This window comes from Typopeltis vanoorti, chromosome 10 (genome assembly GCF_054136105.1).
Source record: "Typopeltis vanoorti isolate ZY-2024b chromosome 10, IOZ_Tvanoo_1.0, whole genome shotgun sequence".
Taxonomy (NCBI): Eukaryota; Metazoa; Arthropoda; class Arachnida; order Uropygi; family Thelyphonidae; genus Typopeltis; species Typopeltis vanoorti.
The window spans coordinates 133,446,268-133,466,863 of NC_143558.1; the positions used below are offsets into that span (position 1 = coordinate 133,446,268).

At 35.4% G+C, this 20,596-nt stretch overlaps 1 protein-coding gene across 1 annotated transcript; it reads right to left on the reverse strand.

Annotated features, from left to right (window-relative positions):
* Positions 1-10,571: 10,571 nt before the first annotated feature.
* Positions 10,572-20,343, reverse strand: LOC150102806 (uncharacterized). The gene is made up of 2 exons (XM_090399185.1): positions 19,718-20,343; positions 10,572-11,213 (listed from the first exon to the last, which is right to left on the reverse strand). The coding sequence occupies exons 1-2, from the start codon at positions 20,330-20,332 to the stop codon at positions 10,788-10,790; spliced, it is 1,041 nt and encodes a 346-aa protein (XP_090255311.1). The 5' UTR covers positions 20,333-20,343; the 3' UTR covers positions 10,572-10,787.
* Between the last annotated feature and the right edge of the window lie 253 nt (positions 20,344-20,596).

A 20,596-nucleotide genomic window follows, 5' to 3' on the forward strand; every position in this document is an offset into this window, starting at 1 on the left:
TTGCTCTTTTTTGTGCTCCTGCAAACAGTTCGACTAAAACAAAAATCGGTCAACAAATTTCTGCAAGGATTCCAAACACTAATTTGAGTAACTCCGTTGAGCCACATTCCAGCAATAAATTGGGATGGTCGGAATGATAAAACAAATCTTATACGTTCTTTCGCATTTTGAAAAGCGCATCAGAAAACGACTCTAGAGATTCAATTTTTGGGATAATGAATGATGTTACTATACAAGAAGTCTATTGCGAAACGTTTTTTGGAAAAACAAATTTTTATATAATTTCCATATATTATATATAATATTTGAAATTATATTTGTATAATTTCCATATTTAAACAATCTTCTAATATTCTAGAAGATTAAAACTTGTTTTATCTTGGATAATGAAGATATTCCAATATGTCCAAAACTATCGCACTCAAACGTCGTGTATAGTTCACTATAATTTGATTAGGACAATGGCATATTGCAATGATTTGAGTAGACCAATAAATAAAACTCAATATTACGAGCACCTTCGTAAATACTAAGGTTTTAGTATTTTAAAGTATTTGAATATGAACAAAGAAGAACCTAATATTTAAATATGAGGTTCTTTGTTCATACTATACTGTGCTTCTATTAATAACTGACAGGGAGCAAGCAGAAGTTGCAGTGTTGAAGTATCCCGTTGTTAGGATGGCTTTAGAATGCTTCTCTACCCAGTTTAAAATAAGTATCAAAGTGATACTTACCTCGAGCATCCGTCTTGCAGCAGTGTCATCGTCTTCTGTGACTACCGACAAGAATCTTACCATCAATATGATGTGTGCTTCGCGTATGGCAACCACCATATCCTGAAAGTAGTCTAGCAAATTTTGTCCAATATATGACTGCTGGGACTTTCTTTTGTCCATTAGCATTGATCTAGAGCAGCGTTTCCCAAACTTTTCCTACGACGGAACACTTCACAAATCCTGAAATTTTCACGGAACACCTTGGTTTTTTATAATGCATTGATTAATTTTAATTTAGCTGAGTTTTTATTATTAATTAATAATTGATCATTAATTATTTATTAAGCAGCAGCTAAATTAATAATTAATTACTACATTACAAAATAACCAAGGTGTTTCGTGAAAATTTCAGAATTTGTGAAGTGTTCCGTCGTAGGAAAAGTTTGAGAAACGCTACATTTATAAGTACTTACGAGTGAATGCAGACTTTTTCTCCTGTGTGCTGGTAGATCCCCCCTCCTTTTGTACATCCTGGAGATCGCTTTGTAGGCTGGTGGTGGATGACTCAGTATCTGTTGCGTCACAAACACCTTCAATAAGAGATTTCTTAACACCAAAATTAAATAGTCCCTTGTCTTTTATTCATATTAAAATTTAAATCTGTAGGCTCATTACTTTTATAAAATCACGGCACTACGGTTTCGAAACAAGCACTTTCACCCTACAATACGAACTTGTGAAGAAAGTATTCAGTATTACTAGATTGATCTTCAATTTCATGGGAAAAATTTTCTTTATACTTCCTTGCTGATTAGTCACTGACATTTGCTACACAGATGCCATTTCCTTCAGTTTTGAGAACAGTTGATATGCCGCCCATTGTTATAATCGGCTTGCAAACAATTTTTATGATCGGTCAAAAACAGTGGTATTCTCTTTCCCAAATGTTAAAAGGTTTCGATATGTGAAAATTAACGATAATTCATGAATATTTCCATGTTTAAAAATATGCCACTTGGTCACTGACATTTGCTACACAGATGTCATTTCCTTCAGTTTTGAGAACAGAGGATACGCCGCCCATTGTTATAATCCGCTTGCAGGCAATTCTTATGACCGATCATAAACAGCGGTATTTCCTTTCCCAAATGTTGAAAGGTTTCGATGTGTGAAAATAAACGATACAGATGTTATTAGGCATTCTGGGGATGAGCTTTTCGACATATTCACGAATATTATTCTCCTCAGAATATTTCCACTATAAAATATTTATTCATGAAAAATGCTTAGAAAACTAAAATGACAAATTCCAGAGGAACTTCTCGCGGAAGAGTTTGGGAAATCCTGATCTAGAGAATACTTCGTCTACCAGCATTTCGAATATATTTTCCATTCCGGATATGCATCAATAATGGGTGCATTTATTGTTACGTCCAAGTTTTTTCCAAGACCATTAATAAACTCACAAGATCACTTCATGGGCCGCCCGCAAGGGAAGACTAGGTTCATACCAGCTCGTACTGCTCTTAAAGATCCTTCAGAATCGTTTTTCTATCAATCGAGATTTTTAACTCTTTTTCTGCTAGAAAGGTGTGGATTGGTTCAAATCTGTTCAGGTATGCACAACGGTTGACAGGATTCGTGTAGTCGACTTCTCCATGATCAAACGGCAGTATGTATCTCTTATATGATCTTCGCAAGTCTTCTATCTTGCAACACACATCGCTGTCGGAAAGGTTAAATTCTCTTCGTTCTCTGTAACAGTTTTGAAAACATACCAAAGATTCATCGTAAATAGAAGAGAAAGTAAACAACCTCTGTTAGTATATCGTATCTATCCAGCGACAGCGTGTCTGATTAAACTATGGTTTTGGTTTGAAGTTATCTCTTCTCTTATTAGTCATTCTTTAAATGTGATTACAACATGGCCATATGTGCTTCGGAAACAAGCCTTAAACGCTTATCATTAGCCAGTTTTAAACTTGTACAGAAGACTTCAACTACTCGATGAATTTAACTTTCTTAAAAAAAAAAAAATTAAAAAAACATCGAATACCTTACCTTACTCTAATCTCCAACATCTTGTAAGCCAAATATCTATTAATTCAACTCTAATCATTTTCATATTAATCTCTATATTAATTCAGAAAAAAAACGAAATGATCAAGATAGCTTTAAGCAATCGAATGTTTTCTCCTGAAAACATCTTGTAAATAAGTAAGTGTTAAGAAAGTAGGAGGCTGCCAGTAGTTTAGAAGTTGTTTGGCTGACATTATTTTGTTACTATACTACGTTTCTGGAATTTCACAGGGAAATTTACATCTAAAAATGTCAACCATACAGTCGCTTCATATTGCAGCCAAATTAATTTATTTCTTCGTTCGTTTTTTCTCGTATGAGTTTTTATGAGGTATAACGAAAAAATGTAGCTCTATTAAGCGTATACCAGCTGAGGAATAATCTCCTTTTTTTGCTATGTTCAAAGTTCTTTTCTTTAATTTACAACTTAAAATATGGCATGCTGTGTCCGGTTAAATATCTCGGTAGCAGATCAATAGCATTCATCCTGGAACCGGAGTTACAGCAGGTCCAATTTTAGCTATCATGATTCCCGTAATGAGAGTGGTCAATGACTCACTGTAGATTTAAGTTGCCTCCTTGAATTCAAGGCTGTTCTCAAAGCGATGCACTTCATATTGCGAGGAATGCTGCACGGGATTTTTACCCCCTCCCCACCGAAACAAATCCAATTAAACTAATAATCCACGAAGTAAAATTTCAATAGATTTGGTTGAGTAGAGTTACCATTCTGTGTTACGTTGTTTTAAAATATATTATTTAAAAAATACGATTTGATTTACAATTTTTCTTAAACATATGTGCAGTTCTGAAGCTCACGTTGAGCACAACTGCAGTGTTGTCCTTCTCAACATTGTAACAGGATGCTGAGCTTGTCGCATCTCAGTGAGATTAAGACATGCAATTGACATTAAACTAATGTGCTCAATAAAGCTACGCTATATTTTGTTGGGCCTTCTGTTTTGATATCATGCTAGTAAGTTAATTTTTTCAGAGAACATTCATTGGTATTTCGAAAAATTTGAGAAGGCTTTTCTCAACACTAACGAAACAGTTTTTGTTTTAAATTGAAAGCCAAACGGCTATTTTTCTGGCATCCTTAATAATAATTAAGGGGATACAAATCCCTTGTTGTTCAACTACCAGAAAGTAAAACTCTAAGATCGAGAACTACAAATCTACGAGTTTCATATATATATATATATACACACACCGAAAAGCTATCGGCGAATCTAAGTGTAAATGACCACTTGGTAGTACAACACCAAGGCAACTCGAAGCAAAGGTGGAGCAAGCTCCCTCACTATCCTTGATATTTTCTCATAATGTAAAAACACAGCCTAGGGGATGTAACACTCTAATTACATTATGAGGAGAGGTCACTACCCAGAACGGTTTCAACCTTTTTTGAGGTCTCATCAGTAAGTAGGTAGACCTGGAAGATAGCAAGGTTTAAGTGAAAAGAACTTGCATACCTTTTACTATACGAATGCCATAAAGGTGTGTTTGTATATTATTTCGTGGCATTCGTATAGTAAAAGGTATGCAAGTTCTTTTCACTTAAACCTTGCTATCTTCCAGGTCTACCTACTTACTGATGAGACCTCAAAAAAGGTTGAAACCGTTCTGGGTAGTGACCTCTCCTCATAATGTAATTAGAGTGTTACATCCCCTAGGCTGTGTTTTTACATTATGAGAAAATATCAAGGATAGTGAGGGAGCTTGCTCCACCTTTGCTTCGAGTTGCCTTGGTGTTGTACTACCAAGTGGTCATTTACACTTAGATTCGCCGATAGTTTTTCGGTGTGTGTGTGTGTGTGTGTGTGTGTGTGTGTGTGTGTGTGTGTGTGTGTGTGTGTGAAACTCATAGATTCGTAGTTCTCGATCTTAGAGTTTTACTTACTGGCAGTTAAACAACAAGGGATTTGTATTCCCATAATTATTAGTTTTTGTTTTAATCGGATAAAATTGGATTTTTTTAATGTATTTTACTTTAATACGATTTTCAGCGTTGGCAGATATCAGTACGCTAACAGGTGCACAACTTTGGAATGCTAAAGAATAACATAAAATTGAAGCTCTTAACTAATTTACTGCAACGAATTTGTATTATGCCAAAGCTAAATATTTTAAACAAATTGTTTAAATTTTAATAAAATAAATTAATAAGTTCTTCATATAAAGTGAAAACCAGAAAAACGTTTATTTTCCTTTTAAGGAAGAGATTAAAAAGTTATCTTGTTTGTCACTTTGCTGTAACAAAATTTTAAATAGTTAAAAAAATGATCTGATAGAATGCAACCTGCAAGTTCAACAGTATCGAGACACGAGAGGGGAAGAAAAAAAAAACATGCATTATCTTGTCCGAATAATCGATGCTTGTTTTGGCTTTTGTAATCTTGCGCGAATATCGAAATTTTAGGATCTATGGCACCTTGTAAAGCTTATTTTTGATTAAATATTTAACCTTACACCTGTTTCTTATGGTTCGCTGACTGACGCTAATTAAGAATTGCCTTATTATGAATTACAATCGCAATCTATATTTAAAACATTTAATGAATTACTCTGCGTATGAAATTAAATAAAAAAAAATACACACACACACAGGAATTCTTAATATCTACAGTGACAAACTGGTCCTATATATGTGGGTAGTCTGAAGGATTCTAGGCCTCGACCATAAATGGCAACACTATCGGTACGTCTCTCATGTTTACGATATGGTTCTGGATGACCGGCGAGTCAAAGTTCGTGAAATTGCTGAGACTACAGACATTTCAAAAGAACGTGTAGGATATTTTGCATGAAGAAATGCAAATGAAAAAGCTTTGCTCAAGATGGGAGCCGCGCTTGCTCACAGCAGATCAAAAATGCACTCACATGAAAATCTCCGAACAGGGCAAGGAGTATTTTAACAATAATAAAACCGATTTTGTGCGTCGATTTATTACTATAGATCAGTGTTTCTCAAACTTCAGATATCCGCATACCCCTTCTTAAATTTTCATTATTACCAAGTACTAATTAATTAGTACCTAATTAATTACCAAGTACTAATTAAAATTTTAATTAAAATTAAATATCTATTTTATTTGAATTTATATGTTCATGTAAACAAAAAATAGGATTTATTTTTAAATTTTGGTTCTCTAGATGAGTGTGTCAGACGACACACTTTTATCAATTTCATTTGATCCAGATGCAATATCAACGTTTTCTTACTGCTTACAGCTACTTGTATTTACTATATTGCTCTCTTTTGGGGTTGTATAAATCCATTCTTTAACCAATGATCCATACGTAAGAATTTGAAAGCTAAAAAAAAATACTGTATTTACTCGAATATAAATCTAATTTTTTTTCCCAAAATTAAAAAATCGTGTTGCGAGATACATCCGGGAATTTTCGAAAACTAAAGTTTTCAGAAAAAAACTGAAAATGATGCGACTTACCAAGAAGCTCCTACTCGTTGGCATCGAGAACAGTTTATTTGTGTGCATCGTCAGAGTCATCTACCCAAATAGCGTCAATATCTTTTTCATTATTTCAAGCAGAAATTACCAGTAATTTACAAGACTTCAGATACGGAGCAGCTATGAAGAAGTGCATATGATTGGTGCGGTATTAACAAAAGATCGCGCGAACCAAAGCCAAATTAGCATTTCAACAGTTGAGTTGAAATGCTAATTCCCTTCAACCGAATTCCATAATATCTGAAACACATCCACTATATATTTCTTAGTTTTAGCACGTTAACGACGGGATGGTGTCAAGCAAAACCATATGCTCCACTGGCAACTGGTTTTGCTTGGTCTATACAGGTTTCTGTTGGAGAGGGGATGTGATTCATTAGTTAGTGGCGTTTTATCCCGGTTGTCTCTAATTGCACTGTTTGTTGAAAAATATAATGATTCCTTTAATTATGGATAGCCGAAAATTGCCACGTACCCCCTAACGACCTTTCGCTTACCCTCGGGGGTACGCGTACCACACTTTGAGAAACACTGCTATAGATGATTCACCATTACACACAAGAATCCAAACAGCAGTCAAAACAATGGACAGAAGCCAGTTGTTCAGAGCCAAAGTCGATTCCATGAGAAAGAAAGGTCATGGCATCGGTGCTTTGGGATGCTAAAGACATTTTGTTTATTAATTATCTTTAAAAGGGTAAACAATAACCGTGGAATATTATTCCGATCTTTTAACCAGACTAGACGAAAAAATTCGTGAGAAAAGACCCAGTTTGCAGAAGAAAAAATCATCTTTCATCAGGACAATGCACCTGCCCACAAAGGTGTTTTGACAATGGGAAAATTAAGGGGTCTGCACTATGAATTGTTGGAACATCCACCCTATTCCTCGGATTTGACTCCCTCTGACTTCTATCTCTTCCCAAAACTAAAACTCTTCCTCGCTGGTCAGCGTTTTTCTTTGAATCAAAGTGATTGTAGCTGTAGAGGAGTAATTTGCAGATCTTACTGAGAACTACTACAGTGACGGGATAATGGCGCTGGAATAAATACATTAGTCTTAAGGGAGATTATGTTGAAAAATAAAAACAATTTTGAAATTATAAATTCGTTTTTAGGCCGATAACTTTTCAGACCACCCATGTAGGATAGAAATAATTCACTACATATACAAACCGCTTCAAATAGTTATATTTGCTATTTATTTCTAGTTGCATACATTTCATTCACTGCGAAGTTTAACTTCGTCACGCTGGGTTTAGGATAACCAGAAAATCATATTATGGACTTATGACGATTCAGAGAATGTTGATTTTAATGCTGATTTTCTGTAAACGTTACGCGAATGTTTGTTGTTGTAACTGGACAGGTGATATTTACTCTGGCATTTCTTAATAAAAGGAAAAAAACTGGAATAAAGTTATACTACTAACATGACAGGACACGCCCATATTTCATTAGTGACGTCAGACATTATCTGAGTAACGCTAACCTTATCGCAGAACTGACACCAAAATCACACGCTCGTAGTTCGTTAGCTTTCGACACAGGATACTAATGTTTAAATGCAGGGCGGGCAGAGTCACTAGGTACATCAAAGCCGACGGCCATTTTGAACAGTTTCACGTAGTAAAAATAGTCGCTACTAGGGAAGAAAACGATTTTTTCAAGTGAGTCCACGTTTCAAATTCCCATAACCATAATAGAATTAGACTCGGAATGACCTAGAAATAAGATTTGTAAATGGAGCTGAAAAGGTTTGACAAACACCTAGAAAACTTTCATGTTAGACCAAATTGTAATAATTTGTTCTTTTTCTTTCTTGTGGTCTTACATTAAAGCAACTGATATAGTTGATTTAATATAATTTTTGTTCTAGGTTTTTATCAGAACTTTTTAGCCCCCCCCCCCGGTACTACTATATTTGGTAAATTTTCTCTGCGAGGTGTACCAAGAACAAAATACCTCCGATAATGTGATTTTTGTTAAGTATTAGAGTAAAAAGGAAAAATTCAGACTCTGACATTAATACATTTCTAAACTCATTGACGTAAGTTACTTAATTGTGTTATTAGCAATATTTGCCATCATCAAAGACGTTCTATTAGACTATTAGCCCATAACAAAATGCTTAAAAAAATATTGGTGCCTATAAATGAAGATGCTACTTTTCTTTTTTTTTAGAATTCAGCCGTTAGGCCTCGTGATGCTCAACATAAATTCAACTAGGTGCAATTAATTTTTCTCTTAATTCCAACAACTGATTTATCACTTTCATCCTACACTTCATTTAAAACTAAGCGGTAGTGAAATCAGGACTTTAGGAATTAACTGATCCGACATGTATAATTGTTTCGATGGAAATATGACTATTCTTTTCGAAAGAAGGATTATTAATTAAACAATTCTTGGGCGATATAATTCATTCTGCTATTATTAGAGTTTTTTGCAGCATGCTTTAAACAATACATTTTTCAGTGGATACTCCAACAGGATTATCACGCGTCGAGTCGTGTTTTCCGATAGAACACGGAACGTTAACTAGACAACCACAAAATTATTATCAGAAGATTAATTTAAATCCCAGTAAAAGGAATGTCTGCACTGGGAACCAGATACCAGCAATATTTCTTAGCATGGAAAGATTAAGTTATATCTATCTCTCAAATAAACTATTTCATTATTATAGTTTACAGAGTGAAAATAATAACGAAAGATGAGCGAAAACTAAAATGGCGATCAGTAATTAGTCATATTTTACTACCTACCGAACAGCAGGTGAATCAAATATTCTAAGTTCAAACAACACTGGAAATCTTTTTATCTCTTTCCCTTTTATGCTCATCAGGTGAACTTCGTATATTTTTAGCAATTTACTACAAAACTAGTGCGAGTTTGAGCGATTTTTTTAGTGAACGTTGTGCTATTATCAGTCTATTCATGTGGAATAATTTTCTTCTTCCTTCCCTCTTTTTTTTTCTCTTGCGATGTCGAGGATTTTTTTCTATTGTACATTTAACCTCTACCGTATCGAGAATAAGGTGTTAGCCTTATGCTTCCACGTGTGGCCTATGTCTGTATCTGTAGATGTGTGTGTTCACGAGTCGGTTTGCCTGTTCCGGGAGACGAAAAACCCGAGTTTCTGAGTGGAAAAAAAAAAAAAAAAAAAAAAAAAAAAAAAAAAAACCCTCAGTGTGAGACGGGCTAACTCACCTTTAGTCGAAAGAGACCAGATAAAGGTTCCTCACGTCACTAACGGGAATCGAATCCAGGTCTTTCCGACCAAGGGCTTCCTCTACTGACTGAGCTACAGAGGCTCTAGTGCAATGGTTCTTAACCTTTTCGAAGTCACGGAACATTTTTGATTATAAGAAAAATTTGGGGAACACCAAAAGCATTAAGGTCATAAAACTAACAATAAAAATATTCGTGGAGTTGCCTTTTATAAAAATTAATTTATTTTAATGCAATACTTGAGCTTTTCGGCTTTTGCAGGTTTCAGCGATATCAGGTCTAAGCTACCCTCATCTCTTTGTCTATATTAGTAAGTCTTTTACGCTTTTCAGTTTTTATATTGGTTGATATTGAGAAACCGAACTCTCACAAATATGATGTTGAAAATTTTAACAAAATTTCAGTGCCCTTGTGGAGCGAGCTGGGTATTCAGCTTCGACAAAAATCCAAAATTCCTCAAGAGTTATTTCAGGGAATTTCATTTTTAGAGTACGACCTGTTGACAAAGAAACTAATTGTTCTTCGTCTTGTAACGAAAATTCCCAACTCGATGTATTAACTGTGCCAAATGGATTTCGTGTCCAGTCATAATTGTGTGTATTTAAGGAAGGAAAGTAACTTGAAATCTTTTCTTCCAATATTGTTAAATGTTCTGTTATAGCAGAAATAATTCCCTCGCCATTTTTATTCAGAGTCGCCAATTACACTCAGAACTGTCATCTTTCACCCGCGGAATACATGTAACCAGTTCGCGGAACACAAGTGTTCCGAGGAACAGCGGTTAAGAACCACTGCTCTAGTGGAATAGTTTTAACAACCATAGTGAAAGGCACGTTTAGCTTTTCGTTTGAAAATAATCAAATTTCCAAAAAAAGAAAATGGTATATAAAACTATGTAAATATGATATATTTTAACCTCATATTTACATAGAACAAATGGTGGAAGGAAAAAAAAACGAATGCTCAAATTTTTGATTACGCCCCCAAAAAAAGCAGTATCATCAATAACTAGGTTGTTTTCAAAGTTCTTACAACTTTGAAAACAACCTTGCTGAGTAACAACAGCTGAGTTAGATGTGGCTAGACAATGATACAAGGTAATGATCTAGCCACATCTAACTCAGCTGTTGTTACTCAGCAAGGTTGTTTTCAAAGTTGTAAGAACTTCGATTGAAAAATTGGTGAGCAGCATTAAGGTTATCTATTTTCGTGCCGTTGGATATAATTTTAACACACACGATAATTTATATCTGTGCTTATTAGCAGTTGCATGCGAATTTCATATAATCGACATCTGCTGAAGTTTGTTGTAAACTAAAGCCGTAAGCATATTTTGAAAAACGCCCCTCTTAAAGAGGATAGGAGGTTGAGACCAAGTCAGCATGGTATAAACATCATTTTTAGCGGGCTCACATCTCCACTTGGATTGGGAGATCAGGATATCGTTAGTCCGTTTCTGATCAACTGCGATATCGAAATCTTTTCTCCACACAGCTGCACAATATTTAGTCTCTCTTAAGGGATGAGAAGCCTTCTTAAACTGGACGAAGTAGGAAGGAATATTTTTCGAGAAAGTTCCTTTATGACGAAACAATTCTACGAGTCCGCAACTGGCTGCTTGCTGGTTAACGATATCATTATGTATCCCTCCGCTGCCATCGATAAAGATGAAAAGAGTCCCGATGTGCATGATTCCGAACAACCTCTGGAAAATAAAAATTACGGAAACAATATATTCATTAGGTCATCAATGTATGCGCTGTATAAACTCAATATTTATTATATATTTATTTTACTGACATGAAGAAAATGAAAATACGCTTCATTTTCTGTAATGCAGAAGGGTATTTAGAAATTGTAGAAGAAATGAGAGAGGACCTGATAATCACCAACACATGGTTTAAGCTACCATCCCGAAGGGATGGTAGCTTAAACCGTGTGTTGGTGATGGTATGTGGTGATCGCCATGTGTCGGGATGGTATGTGGTGATCGCCAATACTGTATACGTATTGGCGATTACCACATGATAATAATGGGAATATAGTCAGAAACCAAATTGATTACTTGCTAATTAATCAACGATTTCGAAGTTCTATAAAGAGTACAAAAACCTATCCTAGTGTAGATATTGTTTCTGATTATAACCTACTGGTGGCAGAGTTAAAACTTAGACTGAAAGCTATACTTAAACATCAACAAAAAAAGGTTTGATTTAAGAAAATTAAAAAACACACAGATAAGAAACAAATTGAGTCAAGATCTGAATCAAGAGCTATCAAGAATGAAGACATCATGAGGGTTGATGAATCATGGGACAAATTAAAATCTGCTTAATAGAGAAATGTACCAATACCTTGTGTCCTGATAGAGCAGTAGCAAAGAACGATTGGATAACTGATGAAATTCTTTCTCTCATGGATCAACGCAGATCATATAAAAATCAGTCCAACAGAATAGAAAGAGGTTCAGAAAATTATTAAACACAAGATCAAAGAAACAAAAGAAATCTGGATGAATGAAAAATGTAAAGAAATAGAAATTCTACAGGAAAAGCATGACAATTTTAATCTACATAAAATCTGAAAGAGACCTTAGGTATATTTAAGAAAAAACAATTCTTTTTCCTTCGAAACAAAAAGGGAGAAATAATATCCGAAAAGGATGACAAAATACAAGAATGAGTGAAAGAACTCTTTATTGATAACAGACAGAACCCAGAAAATACTTATGAACATATGGAAAGTCGATGCATTCTAAGATCAGAGGTAGAAAGTGCACTAAACTCAGCTAAAATGGTAAAGCTTTAGGCCAGGATAGAATACCAGCAGAAATATTAAAGTTATTAGAAGGTGACAACATTAATATATTAGTACAGCTATCTAATAAGATCTATGATACAGGCATAATCCCTCAAGACTGGCTACAGCATACCTTCATCATGCTATCTAAAAAAGCAAATGCGAAAACTTGTAATGACTATAGAATGATCAGCCTAATGAGTCACGTTCCCAAAATGATTCGGAAAATAATTCAAAAAAAGAATATACAGAAAATGTGAAGACACCATCAGTGATACCCAATTCGGCTTTAGAAATGGTTTGAGAACAAGAGAGGCTCTTTTCTGTTCTCAGATCTTATTCCAAAAATGTATTGTCCAAAACAAGGAAATATTCATTTGCTTCATTAACTTCGAGAAAGCATTTGACAAAGTCTAACATGCTAAAATGATTGCACTATTAAAAATAATTGGATTGGATGCTAAAGACATCAGGATTATTGAGAACTTATATTGGAACCATTTGTTCAAGTTGATGACATTATTACACACTCCATTAACATCCAACGAGGAGTAAGGCAAGGATGTGTGCTGTCACCTCTTCTTTTTAACATACTCAGAAGCCATATTTCAGAAAGTCTTGAAAGGAAGGGATTGATGTAAATTGTGAAATCATCAGTCACATCCGATATGCTGATAATACAGCTCTCCTGGCTGACAATATTCAGGATCTTCAAAATCTTCTGGAAGTAGTGAATGAAGAGAGTGAAAAAATGGGATTAAAAATATCACCAAAACTAAATTCATGGTCATAAGCAAGAAACCAATTCTTAATTCAACACTTTCTTTAAATGGAAAACAAATAGAAAGATTGGCAAAGTTTAAAATCTCGGATGCTGGATAAATGAAGATTGCAATCCAGAAATGGAAATAAAAGTTAGAATGAAATGGCGAGAAAACATTTTCTCTTGATGAAATCAACACTTTGTAACCGCAGTTTAAATTTAGAGCTTAACGTACGCATGGTAAATTGCTATGTATGGTCTGTACTGCTGTACGGTGCAGAAACTTGGACCTTAAAAACAACATCAATAAAAAGACGAAGCCTTTGAGATGTGGTTATACAGACGAATGTTAAAAATCCCATGGACAGCAAAAACGTCCAATCAGGAAGTACTGGAACAAATAGGGAAATCACGTGAACTTTTAGATACCATAAAAAGAAGGCATATCTTGGTCACCTACTTCGCAATGAAAAATATAAGATACTTCAATTGATAACAAAAGGGAAGATAAATGGAAGAAGAGGACAAGGAAGACGAAGAAAATCTTGGCTGGCAGACATCAGACAGTGGACTGGCATGAACTCTGACAGACTGCTCAGAGTAGCTGAGAATCACTCAAAATTTGCCAAGGTGGTCGCCGACCTCCGATAGGAGATGGCACTCAAAGAAGAAGAAAGGATTAAAGAATTACACCAGATAATTTAACCACAAATTTGTGATTCGCTATAAAGTACGAGCCTGAAATGGTTGAATTTCTAATTCAGCTCTATTTTAATTTATAATATAATATAGAATTAAATGATAATTTTTAAAATTACCGGTACTTGAGTTTAATTTTGAATTAAGATAAAACATAAAATTAAGATAAAACATAATATTTCACAAAACTTCCTAATCCGTGAAAACATTTTCTCTATTTCTAAATAATAATAAATACGTTCTGGTCTTATACGACAAGCATGTATTGTTAGACAGGTTTCTAATGCCGAATATTTCTATATTGGATCCCCGACGAAATATATTTCTTAAAATGATACTTATCTTTGTATTATATAAAATCGCAAAAGAGTAGTCTCACTGAATAGTAAATCACGCAGAGAACTAATTTAAAGAACCATAAGTGAGCAGGAGAGAAATGGAGAGTAAGGGAGAAGAGACTATACCCAGTACCGTCGACAGAGTGTAACATAGAGGCAGCCTGCCTTACGGCGCGTCTTAATCAAGGGGGCTCGTTCCGCCATATTGCGGTAGGCGCCGTTGCTAGGCTAACAGGAATTGTTAGCGTATTCAGGAAATGTTTTGAGTTTAAGGTAGTAGAGGTTAGAGCTCGGAAGGTTGTAGTGATTTGTACTTTGCAGGGGGTTTATCAAACGAAAAGGAGGAGGAGTGATCAATGTGCAGTCATCAGCAAAACTATGCACCGGATTGGTAGTCATTTGGTGTAGGTCATTTATATGTAGAAGGAAGAGGATGGGCTAAAGAACAGAATCTTGTGGGACACCAGAATAAATAGTACACAGAAGATAAGGTGCAATCCACTATTACTCCACCATGAGCGTCCAGCCAGAAAGATGCCTACCTAATTGCAGAAATCAGGGAGAAAACCAAAAGATGGAAGTTTTCTTAATAGACCCTTTGTGCCAAATTCGATCAAAATCCTTGGATATATCAAGAGAGACCATTTGAGATTCTCCAAACCACTTCCATTATGTTTGAAATGGGTGACCTAGGTTAGTAGATCTCTAATTGATCGATAGTGACAGAATCCATACTGTCGGTCATTTATTAGATGATAGTCTTCAAGATACCGTAGGAGTTGTTTGTTGATGGTTCTTTAGTAGGAATTGAGGGGGAAAAAAGAAATTGGACAGTAGTTTGAAGGTAAAGATTTGGAATAAGAAAGTATAAATAGGCAGAATAAAGTGAGAGTCAACTCTGCAGTACAGACATTTAGAACAATTTGAGGGATGCCATTAGGGAAATGAGATTTTTTTGTATCAAGTTTGAGCAATATTTTTCTGATCTCTTTCTGGCAAAATGTCAAATGCGGCATTACGTGTTTAGAACGGGGGGGGGATATTTACTATGTGCAGCTATGCAAGAATTCAGGCGAGGTAGTGGAGAGCAAAAGTTACAACCAAAGCTAGAGTCCAAAAGGCATGGCTTCCTTTTGAGCAGGATGCAAGTTTCCTGCTTCTAGTTTTCTCAAAATCAGTTTTTTTTCGATGTGGTGATAATTTTCTTGCAGCTATTCTACGCCTTGCTGTGGGCTGTATGAGTAGATGGAGTTTGATCTTATATATTGAACTTATATTAATATTACTGAAACTTAAGTTAATAATGTGCCTGTGTAGTCCTGTGGAAATGGTGTTTGTATCCATAGCGCTAGGCTTCCAGAAGAAAGAAACCATTCAAAGTTCGACTCTAGTTGCCTGCTAGAAGAATTTTTCTGAGCCTCTCTTCAGCCGGCTCCCAAATTAGTCGATCTTTAGCAAATGTATGTGGGTTACCCCACTTCGGAAAGTGAAGTTATTATACCCGTATCTCAAAACGAAACGATCAACCGCAGAGCTAACATTATTACAGACAATTACGGTTTATGGCTACGAGCTGGCAGCAGTTGGTCTTCCATATTCTGTTTCTTTCTTGAAAAGCCTTGATTCATTAATAGTTTAAGCTCACTATCAGTGAAGAACAGAGAATGGCTGTGTGTATGTCTTCAAAAAGTTAAAGGAATTGGGCCTACTTATCGTACTACAAAAATAAGATTTCTTTTCTTAAAATTCGTGACTGAGCCTGTTAATATTCTTAAGATTTTTTCACTTCAGTTGATACTGAATGCTTATATAAGATCAACAAAACTTACAACCCGAAGAAATATGCTTATCGCTGGAGATAAACTCGAGACAAACATCTTTGAAGTGATGCCTGAATTTAGAAATACTTGAAGTGAGTTTTCGCGATCTCTCTTTTTTATTGCACTAAGGATTTCAATTTTATTGTATTGAGGATTTCATTACTGTCATCTTGCTAACCTGGCAAATAATCATTCTAAAAGAAAATTGCTAATGGCTACTCACGTATTAAATTTTAATAATCCCTCAGGTAATTACAGTGATGTGAGCCTCAAGTAAAATTAAGATTTTTTTTTTTTTTTTGCTGCTGCTGTCGGGGCGTACTTGGTTACTGGTAGTTATTTTCCCCCCTTTCTTCTTTATATCTATCAATTTCATTGCAACTTCGCCAAGCCGAAACAAACTAAATAGAAACCATTAATGCCGGGAAATTACCTCTGCAATGTGATGACCAGCAAGTAAGAACCACTAATAGAAATATGACAGTTTTTGCGAAACCTATTCAGTTATGAAAATATGTGGTGAAACCAAAACTGACGAGTCGTTCGTATTAAATGTATTTCGTGTATGTAGCAGCTGCTTATCATAAAACGAAGCACAATTTTCAGCATGAATCATGAGATAAAATCAGGTCTAATAAACGGTTATTACCAAACACTATTTTCTGAATGCGACATAAATCAACAAATTCACAATGAAGGGAATTTAATCTATCCTTCCTCCCCACCTAAGATTTTTGTGGTTCGAGACAATACAAACAGGTGGCAGGGTTTTTTCCCTCTTGTAAAGCAGCAAAGCGGTGCGAGAACGCCGTCGACGACAAAATACATTTAATGAGTGGAATAGAATCTGGATGGGCCGGGGATGAGTCCGAGCAGGTGTCAAGTACTAATGATAATAAATATCTGGGTTATTACTATTTTTTTTCATTTTTAATTAAAGCGGACTTAGCTTAAATTACTGATTTTGATATTTGTCCAAAGGGTAATGTTATATTAATGATCAGTAGTAACTCTAGCAGGAAGCTGTCAAATCACTACACCCCCGCAACATATGAAAAAAAAAAAAAATTCAATAAATGTAAATTTTAGTTTGCACCCACTTAAAAAACTTGCTCTGATACAAAAGTTCTCTGGATCCTTTTTAACGAATTTCTTTGAGAAATTCTTTGAGATGCGAAATATTTTTGCTATTGACATTACTATTCATGTTCTTGTGTCACTATTAATGTTACTGTTTTAGATCTCAATTTTAAGAGACTTTGAATCTTCTCCTTGTCACACATTTTTAATATATAAATACATATATAACTTTCATTTACACACACACAAAGTTTTGTCTTTAAATTATCTAGATATTTTTAAACGTGAGCTATGCAATTAGCGGATCATTTCTTTAGTTGAGTAGTAATGTATTCTCTCTCCAAGAAAAATAGCTGCAAAAACCTCCATTTTAAATCTTAAGAATAGTTAGAAATATTAGTTGTCTCTAAATCGCAGAACTTATTCCAGACCTTATTCCAGAAATCACACCTTATTCCAGAAATATATTTCTGGAATAAGGTGTGATTTTCATCGGTGCCATGATTGCACTTTTTTTTGTTACTTTGTCGGAGTCAGAGCCGTTACCCCCCCAACCAGGAAAGGAGATATTTTGGAGAGAAACAGTTTGGGGTTGTAATTTTCTATGAAATAATTTTTTAATTAAATATATTACTCTTTTTTCCATTAACTTTTTTACTGTCCGTTTAGAGCCTGCAAATATCTAAAATATTGTTTACCCCCCCCCCGCTCCTTTTTTTTTTTTTTTTTTTTTTTTTTTTTTGTCACTTCCAAAGCATAGAAAAGGTGGACTTGCTTCAAAATAGCAAGCAAAATAATACTGTGTTATATACGAGATATTCCGTTACTAAACAGGAAAACTGTTTCATTAAGAATTCTTCATTAAAACAGAACCGAAACTATTGTAGAAGAAACCAAAACGTAGCCTAAGAACGACTTGAAGTAAAGAGAAACTTAAGCATGCTCAAAACGTATACGTCAGAAATTATACAGGCATTTTTTCTAACATTGTGCACGCGAACTTAAGTGATAAAGCGATGCGTAATATCGAATATAATTTTCAAATTCAACGTATCATCTGCTGAAAGAAGAACATAAAATGATGCCTGTTGACTGAACGTCCAGATGAAACAGCTGCTAATACATAGGTACTGCATATCTTAGTGTGGTTCTGTTATTACGCATGCGTGATAACATTGTATATGAATATGGGCATTAGATATAGAGTATAAAATATCCGATTCTTGCCAATGCTTTTATACATTTATAAACGCACAAGCCTTGGCAAAACTTGCTAAGCATTTTTATTTCTTTTGTATAGTGAAAGCTCGAAGACTTCCTCTCTCACTAACTCTGTTCATTTTCGCACAGGCGTTCAGTGTCCGCAGTCTTCATCTTCTGTAAATACTTCTATGGCCGCTGTTGATTAGAATTGGAATCAAATGGAAGATTTCCCAAGGAATAATACAACCCCGCAGCCTTTCAACTCAAATGCGAATAAGTACATTATTGCTCATCCCCGCCATTAGGCTGACCAACCTCTTTGGGATGGGTTCTCCATAAAAAAGTACTAATGCTAATTGCACACTCAACACACACTGTATATCTGTTTACTGTCAGTTCGTTGGTATGGTAAAATTATCACAAGAATTGGTCCAATGTTGAGGTCACTGAAAACTGTCAATACTGGCAAAATAGGACTGATGTATAAACTCCTATGTTTATACTTTTCTGTTTTTCATTTTATAAATGCTTTTATAGAGGACCCTACTTTCTCCATCGGACACCAGTGAAAGAGATGGCATGCTCAGCCCAACCATATGTTTAGGTTTAGGCACTTGCATTAATATGTATGTTACGTTATCTGTCTGGGATTGGTAACCATCCCAGACAGATGGTTACCAATTTGCCAGTTTGACTAAAAGAGCATTTATTTTATAGTTTCTTCCTCGATCATATACTGGTATGTACTTTGGGAAGACTCAGCAAGGAAGCCAACATTTAAACTTGGCGCAATGCTTTCTCGAGACTGATAGTATAGTTCCAGTAACTGTTGTATGAATGTGGTTCTGATTAGGATTGATTCTTGCCGTGAAAGTAAGTCTGTGAAGTATACAATATGGGTATGAAAAGCAAGTATCTTTATGTTTTGAATTTATGAAATGGATTTAATAAATCAAGAAAATATGGTTGTTTCCACCAGTATTAATTATTTTTCTGTGATCAGAGAATAGAAGGATATGTTCTTTGAGCCCCTCGTTTCTCAGTGCCGGCTCGAGAGTGTGCGGCGCCCCTAGGCCAGTTTTATCAACGCATTGTAAGATAAGGCAGGCGTCATAAAATTCTTTATTGTTAAAAGCAGTTTACAGTTATTGCCAAAAAAGTGCGTATCGAGCATTTTTGGGGGCACTGCTCGTACCACCAACGCTTCGACTCTCTTGTCCTCTTTAATACTATTACTTTTTTTTTTTATTATGTTGGCGCCCCAAAGCCATTGGCCCCTAGGTCGGTGCCTTTTGTATCTAAGCCTAGAGCTGGCCCTGAAAAAGATGAAGGAATAACAGATGGAATTGCAGTAATATGATGCAAAGAAATACCAAAGACTACAAAATATATATATATATATATCTTTCAAAGGTTCCTTCTCCTCATTTTCGTGAGGGTAAATATATATAAAAAAAAAAAACATTCTTACAGGTTATTTATTTATTAAATATGAGCAACAGCATACCTGTAGCATTTCTTTGACAACTTCGGCACCCTCCCTAGTGACAGCAGACAGAAGCCTCACCATTGTTATAATATCTGCTTTACTTATGGTATCCACCACGTTCTGGTTGAAGGTCTTTAGTAAATCTTGTTTTATGTATCCTAATTGCTTCGGGGTTGGACAGTGATATTCGTCGCAAAACTCATCGTATAGGATACTGGATGATACACGCCATTCTGCCATCAAGTCTATAATATCAGCACTTTTAATCACAGAGCTTGCATCTCTTAAAGCTTTTAGCAGTCCAATGACGTCATTTCCTGGTCCACTACCAAGGGCGCAGATACGTAAACCTGAACAATTCTTTGCGTAAGTTTCTCGCAGAATAGATCGATGTTTGCGCAATAACAATTTTGTGACTTTTTCTACGAGGAAGCAGTGAATTGGTGCATACAAATATAAATACGCACAGCGATTGCTTGCTACAGAATAATCCACAGGCTCACCAGTTCCGATATGGTCCTTGTGGTAAGCTCTTGACAAATATTCAATGCTGCGAGATACTTCTTGGCTAGTAACAAAGAAGCTATTTGCCTCTTTGTTAATAGCTTGCTGATATAAATCCCAGAATCTCATTATTCGAAATACTGCACGACGTAGCTCCTTTACTACATCTTGTACAGATACAAATGCTGATATAAATTTGAATGTCAATATCGACAGTTTTGGTTTCGAAACACTTGTGGAGTTGCGTGCGAGTCGTTTAGTTTCCAGCAATAGCGTACTTCCTCTTCCAGTGTTCTAGCCCTCCCTCCAGTATTAATGTGGCCGTTCGAATAACCTTGACCGTGTGGAATAACAAGCGTCGTTGAATGTTCTAACTGCTTAGGCTTGCCGTAG

What these genes read in the sequence shown, in the direction of transcription:
- LOC150102806 (XM_090399185.1), bottom strand. Translation starts at nt 20,332, where the DNA reads ATGAGATTCTGGGATTTATATCAGCAAGCTATTAACAAAGAGGCAAAT. An exon ending in TTGTCAAAGAAATGCTACAG is followed by an intron (nt 11,214 to 19,717) that starts GTATGCTGTTGC and finishes TTTATTTTCCAG; the next exon opens with AGGTTGTTCGGAATCATGCA.